Source organism: Rhinopithecus bieti, unplaced genomic scaffold (assembly GCF_001698545.2).
Source record: "Rhinopithecus bieti isolate Rb0 unplaced genomic scaffold, ASM169854v2 scaffold_9015, whole genome shotgun sequence".
Lineage (NCBI taxonomy): Eukaryota > Metazoa > Chordata > Mammalia > Primates > Cercopithecidae > Rhinopithecus > Rhinopithecus bieti.
Window position 1 is genome coordinate 2,135,718 of NW_016806320.1, and position 7,830 is coordinate 2,143,547.

General features: G+C 45.7%; 1 protein-coding gene and 1 pseudogene across 1 annotated transcript; both read right to left on the reverse strand.

Annotated features, from left to right (window-relative positions):
• Positions 1-1,822: 1,822 nt before the first annotated feature.
• LOC108531823 (proline-rich protein 20A pseudogene) lies at positions 1,823-3,987 on the reverse strand (annotated as a pseudogene).
• A 483-nt stretch (positions 3,988-4,470) lies between these two features.
• LOC108531831 (proline-rich protein 20A-like) lies at positions 4,471-7,284 on the reverse strand. Its single transcript, XM_017875460.1, has 2 exons — positions 7,234-7,284; positions 4,471-5,091 (listed from the first exon to the last, which is right to left on the reverse strand). The coding sequence occupies exons 1-2, from the start codon at positions 7,282-7,284 to the stop codon at positions 4,471-4,473; spliced, it is 672 nt and encodes a 223-aa protein (XP_017730949.1).
• Positions 7,285-7,830: the final 546 nt, after the last annotated feature.

The following is a 7,830-nucleotide window of genomic DNA, read 5'->3' on the forward strand; positions in this document are numbered from 1 at the left end:
CGCCCCCCCCCACACCTTTTGTTTGATTCATCAAATGTTCTTTGATCCCCTTTTTCCTCAATCTGTTNGATGTAAAAGTTATCTTTATTTTACTTGGACATTTACAAATGAGTGAAAATCAGCTAATAAAACCTACTTAATAAAATACAAACTCCAATTCACAATACAGCTTTTATCAAACTCTGAAAAGATAGGAACTACCTCAACTTAAATACCTATGAGAAACTCACAGCAAACATCTTGGTTAATGGTGAAACACTTAAAATACTCCCATTAAAACCAGGAGGAAGTCAAGGACACTGCCAACAATTTTCTGATTCCCTATTTAGCATTTTCAGTGAGTCATGCACTCTCCTTGTTTCTGTTAACTCCCCTGCCTCCCCGCCCCCCCCCACACCTTTTGTTTGATTCATCAAATGTTCTTTGATCCCCTTTTTCCTCAATCTGTTTGAAATTTTACATTCTATTCCAATTCATTTAGTGGTTCCCAATGAATACCTATATTGAGACTTAAAAATGTGTCAGAGTCTAGAATTTCATTGCTGAATATAAATTCAGCCACTATATCATTTCCAGGCTCTAGAGAAGAACTTCAGTAACTTCTAGCTCCTTCTGAATTTTCCCATGCCCCACCTGTCTATGTCAAAGTCTTCTGAAATTTTAATTCTAGGTCACCCATCTTTCTTCCAGAATCATACTTATCTTGACTTAATAATACAGTTTCCTAATTCCCTTGCTTACTGACTCTTGTTGCATCCCACTTCTTCCAGGTTGTCTGGTTTGGCTTTTTCCTGGCTGAAAAACATGACTTGTACTTTCACTGTGCATAACAGTTCCATTCAAATGGCCTTATACAGAAAGGGGGATTAGAAACTTGCACATTATAAGTTGCATACTCTAACTTCAGGGGAAACTCAGGCTTCAGGTCTAGTCTGAGTAGGATTCTGCCTTTTCCTCCTTTTCTGTATGCCATTTCTCCCTTCATGTGGCCTTGCCCTTGAGCTGACACTGCCTGCCTCCTTCTCTGTCCAACAATTTCTTTGATTGCTCATAGAACACTAGATTCAGAGTGATTTCCATCTCAAAGCTGTGAGGATATTGCACCATTGCTTTCCATAGTCATCCATATTGCCAGGCAAAGTCTAACATCACCCTGATTCTGCTTTCCTGGTAGGTCTCAGCTCTCGGGCAGCTTTTGGAATGTTCTCTTCTCCATACTCTCAATGGGTGTTCTTCTTGTATCCTGCTCAGGATATTTCTTCCATAGGGAGAAATCATTAGCCATGATTTCCTTGTATTTTGCTGTAATACAAATGTTCTGGCTCTCCCGGGAGAGCTCCATGTTAGATGACCTCTGGTCCTCAGGATGACTGTTCTGTCACGCTGTCCATCTCTCTCTTGCCTTAACATTCAATTTTACTGATTTGTTCCTCAGTCCTATCTATTCTGTGATTCACCATCAACATAACTTTGGATTCCAACAACCTTGTTTTCATCCCAAGTATCTCTAATTGGCCTTTAATATAAGCACAGTAAGATGAGGGGAGATGCTGGCCTGTTTTACCAAGCATTGAGGAACTCCATGCATGTGTAACTTTGACAGAAGGTACAAAGCAGGGACAAGAGGGGCATTGGAAGCAGATGGACTATTGTCAGGATTCTGGGAGGAGGGTATGGAGGCTCCATCCTGACAACACAAGGCGAGGGCTCCGGTTGGGATGGGAGGGGAGGAGTGGAGCAGAAATGGGGCTGGAGTCTGGGGTGGGCGAAAGTCCAGGTGGAAGAAAGGGAGGCTGGGAACAATGTGGGTGACAGATAGATGTCAGTATGCAATGTTGGCGACGAACACTGGGATCTCTTGCACGTAAGTGCCGTTGGGGTTTGAATGACCTGTAAAACATCTGAGCCACCCAGAGCCCTAAACCCGATGCAGGGATAGAGGGTCAACATGGGCTGCCCGTTGACAGCCTCAGGCTCAGAGACACGGGGCGGCTCCTGACGCCCCACCTCAGGATGGGCCATATCAGGGTCAGGGCCTTCCTGTACAGTTCCAGGTATAGGAGCTGTTTCAGGAAAAGAGAAGGCTGCGGTCTGCCTGATTTCCGGTTCCCCTGGTGGCCTGGCCTTCCATGGTGGTGCAGTTGGATGTCCATGTATGGTTCCAGCAAGCGTTCTGCCCCCCGTCTCTGGCCAGCGTCCCTGCGGGGCCCACCCCTCCGCCAAGGCCTCGCCCTCGCCCTGCCGGCCGGCTTCCTCCCAGCCGCCGACCTCTCTCTGCAGGAGGAGCCAACTCTGTGTGAGCTGGGGCTCCCGTCTCAAGGGTTTAACGTAAGCAATCTGTTTTGCAGGCTGGGCTGGCTCTGCGGGCCCATCTGCTTCCACGGAGTCTTCACAGTCCACAGTAGAGCAGCCTGGCTCTGTAGGACACCCACCTGAGGCAAAAGAGAAGCAGAGTGTGAGGAGATTGAATATGGGCTGCCCAGGAAGCCTTCGGGGAAGGGAGAGTAGGTGAGGGGTTGAGGGAGGGCCCGTGGGAACCCGGGCCAACAGAATGAGGGTCAGCAGAGGCCTGCAAGGTGAACCCTCAGGAGTTCTGTCTGCCCAAGGGCCTAGAGCACAGCACTTTCCACGAGCTTTCCATTGCAAGTCCTTGCAACAACCTTGTCAGTAGAATATTATGATCTCCATTTTGCTAATGAATCTAATGAGTCTACAGTTCCCTAGAGAGATCGAATTGGAATAAAATGGCATGCTTCCTGCCCTCACTGAGGTTCAACTTCAGTAGGAGAGACAAATAGAACACCACAAAATGAATGATGCTAATGAGCGACCAGTTAGGAGGTGAAGGGTGTCACAAGGGAGGTGGGTCTGGATCCAGAATGCCTGGGCTGTATTCCCAGGCAGCTTAATTTACCTGGGCATCGGTTCCCCTTTTCATAAACTGGTATAATACCATGCCAACCCCTAGATCCTTACAAGAACTGAGTTACTAAAATGCAATGTTTAGATTAGTATCTAGTTCAAGCAAGCATCTTAACATGTATTGGGAAGGAGATGATCAAAAGTCTTGCTGGAGGAGTTAACATAAGCCAACTTGGAGAAAACAGTTTAAGCCAGAAATGAGATTTTCTAAAATATCTAGAGCTAATATTCCTAGAGATATAGAAGGAATTTTACCCATAAATCAATTATAGGATACTTTTATAAATAAATACTCACAGACAATAGGGTTTTTTGAAATTACAGTTATGAAAGAAGAAACAAAATCTCTATGGAAATTTGAGAATGATGTTGAGAAGATCTCCCAGAAAAGAAAGCAAAATCTAAAATGGTGGAAAGAAGGATAAACTATAAGAAAATTAGAGGCATACTTTCAGTGAGACATATCACCATAAAATTTCAGAGTGCTGATGACAAAGAGAAGATTCTAAAAGATTCCAGAGAGAGGGAGAAAGAGAAAGAAAGGAAAGGTCACATGGAAAGGGCTAGGATTCAACATGTCTCAAAATCAGACNAACTTGCACATTATAAGTTGCATACTCTAACTTCAGGGGAAACTCAGGCTTCAGGTCTAGTCTGAGTAGGATTCTGCCTTTTCCTCCTTTTTCTGTATGCCATTTCTCCCTTCATGTGGCCTTGCCCTTGAGCTGACACTGCCTGCCTCCTTCTCTGTCCAACAATTTCTTTGATTGCTCATAGAACACTAGATTCAGAGTGATTTCCATCTCAAAGCTGTGAGGATATTGCACCATTGCTTTCCATAGTCATCCATATTGCCAGGCAAAGTCTAACATCACCCTGATTCTGCTTTCCTGGTAGGTCTCAGCTCTCGGGCAGCTTTTGGAATGTTCTCTTCTCCATACTCTCAATGGGTGTTCTTCTTGTATCCTGCTCAGGATATTTCTTCCATAGGGAGAAATCATTAGCCATGATTTCCTTGTATTTTGCTGTAATACAAATGTTCTGGCTCTCCCGGGAGAGCTCCATGTTAGATGACCTCTGGTCCTCAGGATGACTGTTCTGTCACGCTGTCCATCTCTCTCTTGCCTTAACATTCAATTTTTACTGATTTGTTCCTCAGTCCTATCTATTCTGTGATTCACCATCAACATAACTTTGGATTCCAACAACCTTGTTTTTCATCCCAAGTATCTCTAATTGGCCTTTAATATAAGCACAGTAAGATGAGGGGAGATGCTGGCCTGTTTTACCAAGCATTGAGGAACTCCATGCATGTGTAACTTTGACAGAAGGTACAAAGCAGGGACAAGAGGGGCATTGGAAGCAGATGGACTATTGTCAGGATTCTGGGAGGAGGGTATGGAGGCTCCATCCTGACAACACAAGGCGAGGGCTCCGGTTGGGATGGGAGGGGAGGAGTGGAGCAGAAATGGGGCTGGAGTCTGGGGGTGGGCGAAAGTCCAGGTGGAAGAAAGGGAGGCTGGGAACAATGTGGGTGACAGATAGATGTCAGTATGCAATGTTGGCGACGAACACTGGGATCTCTTGCACGTAAGTGCCGTTGGGGGTTTGAATGACCTGTAAAACATCTGAGCCACCCAGAGCCCTAAACCCGATGCAGGGATAGAGGGTCAACATGGGCTGCCCGTTGACAGCCTCAGGCTCAGAGACACGGGGCGGCTCCTGACGCCCCACCTCAGGATGGGCCATATCAGGGTCAGGGCCTTCCTGTACAGTTCCAGGTATAGGAGCTGTTTCAGGAAAAGAGAAGGCTGCGGTCTGCCTGATTTCCGGTTCCCCCTGGTGGCCTGGCCTTCCATGGTGGTGCAGTTGGATGTCCATGTATGGTTCCAGCAAGCGTTCTGCCCCCCGTCTCTGGCCAGCGTCCCTGCGGGGCCCACCCCCTCCGCCAAGGCCTCGCCCTCGCCCTGCCGGCCGGCTTCCTCCCAGCCGCCGACCTCTCTCTGCAGGAGGAGCCAACTCTGTGTGAGCTGGGGGCTCCCGTCTCAAGGGTTTAACGTAAGCAATCTGTTTTGCAGGCTGGGCTGGCTCTGCGGGCCCATCTGCTTCCACGGAGTCTTCACAGTCCACAGTAGAGCAGCCTGGCTCTGTAGGACACCCACCTGAGGCAAAAAGAGAAGCAGAGTGTGAGGAGATTGAATATGGGCTGCCCAGGAAGCCTTCGGGGAAGGGAGAGTAGGTGAGGGGTTGAGGGAGGGCCCGTGGGAACCCGGGCCAACAGAATGAGGGTCAGCAGAGGCCTGCAAGGTGAACCCTCAGGAGTTCTGTCTGCCCAAGGGCCTAGAGCACAGCACTTTCCACGAGCTTTCCATTGCAAGTCCTTGCAACAACCTTGTCAGTAGAATATTATGATCTCCATTTTGCTAATGAATCTAATGAGTCTACAGTTCCCTAGAGAGATCGAATTGGAATAAAAATGGCATGCTTCCTGCCCTCACTGAGGTTCAACTTCAGTAGGAGAGACAAATAGAACACCACAAAATGAATGATGCTAATGAGCGACCAGTTAGGAGGTGAAGGGTGTCACAAGGGAGGTGGGTCTGGATCCAGAATGCCTGGGCTGTATTCCCAGGCAGCTTAATTTACCTGGGCATCGGTTCCCCTTTTCATAAACTGGTATAATACCATGCCAACCCCTAGATCCTTACAAGAACTGAGTTACTAAAAATGCAATGTTTAGATTAGTATCTAGTTCAAGCAAGCATCTTAACATGTATTGGGAAGGAGATGATCAAAAAGTCTTGCTGGAGGAGTTAACATAAGCCAACTTGGAGAAAACAGTTTAAGCCAGAAATGAGATTTTCTAAAAATATCTAGAGCTAATATTCCTAGAGATATAGAAGGAATTTTACCCATAAATCAATTATAGGATACTTTTATAAATAAATACTCACAGACAATAGGGTTTTTTGAAATTACAGTTATGAAAGAAGAAACAAAAATCTCTATGGAAATTTGAGAATGATGTTGAGAAGATCTCCCAGAAAAGAAAGCAAAAATCTAAAATGGTGGAAAGAAGGATAAACTATAAGAAAATTAGAGGCATACTTTCAGTGAGACATATCACCATAAAATTTCAGAGTGCTGATGACAAAGAGAAGATTCTAAAAGATTCCAGAGAGAGGGAGAAAGAGAAAGAAAGGAAAGGTCACATGGAAAGGGCTAGGATTCAACATGTCTCAAAAATCAGACGTCTCAAAAGCAGCAGTTAAATCTAGAAAATAACAGAAAATGTCCTCGAAATTTCAAAGGAAATGGATTTCCCACCTAAAATTTTATATCCAACCAAAGTTTCATTTAAGAATCAGGAAGGAAGGGTAGAATGAAGATGTTTCAGACAAACAAGATCTTAAATAATTTCCTTTCAATGGATGCTTTATTGTTATGCATCTGTCAAACTAGACAAGATTAAAAGTTTAGGATACTCAGTGTATGAAGGCAAATGTTTTGGAGAACAATGTGGCAATAGCTGTAAAATTCCAATTCCTACAGAAAAGAACAAGGTGGAAGTACGGATCCATCATAGATGAAGATGTAGTGTGAGGACTTGCTCCACTACAGAGAAACAGTAAAACAAGAAAGAAAAAAAAAAAGACACCAGATTTGGGAAATGGGATGCAATTATAAAAAGGGAAAGTAATTTCCCAGATGATGTGGAAGCTGGGAGCTGAAATATAGCAAATAGCCCAGGTTGAAGCAGACTATGAGAAAGTGAAACAGAGAACGCTTGATTCAGTTTGAGTTTAAAAAATTGGGGAAGAATTGGGGAACAAACTAGTGATCAGTAAGCCCATAAAAACCGAAGGCAAGCCCATAAAATTCAAGTTATGCAAGAAGTGGAAAGTAATCCTCCTAATATTCTCTCCGCTCCTGGGCAGGGGGGGAGGGACAGAGGGTGTGTGTCCTGGGCTGTGTGTGGCATGGTGCTTGGGTGATTGGTGGTGGTGGTGGCAATGTGTAAACTATAGCTAAATATTCCTCTATCCTAGAGGGAAGACCGTAAGTAAACTCTAAATGGAAAAAGAAAGAGCAATAGTGTAGGCATATTTAAAGAATGAGAGGGAATGCTGAAAGAATTAGCTACACAGATGGAGGTGGTGTTCCCAAAGGTGTGGGAGACTGAGAAGGAGCAGGAGCTGCTGCATTTCATAGCATTTGCCACATTTGCCTCTGTAAGTTCTATAAGTCAATACCAAAAGTAAAGTAAAAATCCAGAAAATTTAAAAGAGAGTTGCAGGCTTTTGATGTACCTTGATTAGGGGCCATGGAGCGAAATCGCTTTGAATGCCTTGGTTCCTCCATGAGGAATCTGTGGAGGGGGTGGGGAGAAAAACACATCAGTAGAGTTAAAACAGAGCCTAATTTCCTAAGCTCCAGGCAGCGATGCAGACCTCCACCACAGACCCTCCTCCAGGGCCTCCAATGCCCGCAGCTCTCTGATCACTTGGCTGCCTGGGCACTGACTGAGCCCACGGTGCCACCCAGTAGGACTGTGTGAAGGTGAGGATTGGGGTCGAGGGCTGTGGTTGTGGGAGATTTCCACACCCTACAGTGTTTCCAAGGAGAAGCTAGTAGCCAGCAGGGATTGGCCTACAGGAAGTTCAATTTATCCCAGTTTCTACAGGAAAGCAGGGAGAGGGGAGACTAAAGTAGGCCTCCTGGAGGAATGATTCCTCCTCAAGGGAAGAGGGAAGGAAGGTGAGGACAGAGAACGGATTTAGGAAGACAGGGGTGAAAAGTCAAGGGAGTGGCCGTGGCCTTTCTAGCGAATGAGGATTCTGTCCCCAACTGCACCCATCCAAGCTCTATCCACCCCTCAGGGACACCCACACACACACCTGATCTTCC

Excerpts from the sequence above, each read along its gene's own strand:
- LOC108531831 (XM_017875460.1), bottom strand. The coding sequence starts at position 7,284 with ATGGAGGAACCAAGGCATTCAAAGCGATTTCGCTCCATGGCCCCTAAT. Across the intron at positions 5,092-7,233 it reads GCTCCATGGCCCCTAATCAA|GCCTCAGGTGGGTGTCCTAC; the intron begins GGTACATCAAAA and ends GCTTCTCTTTTT.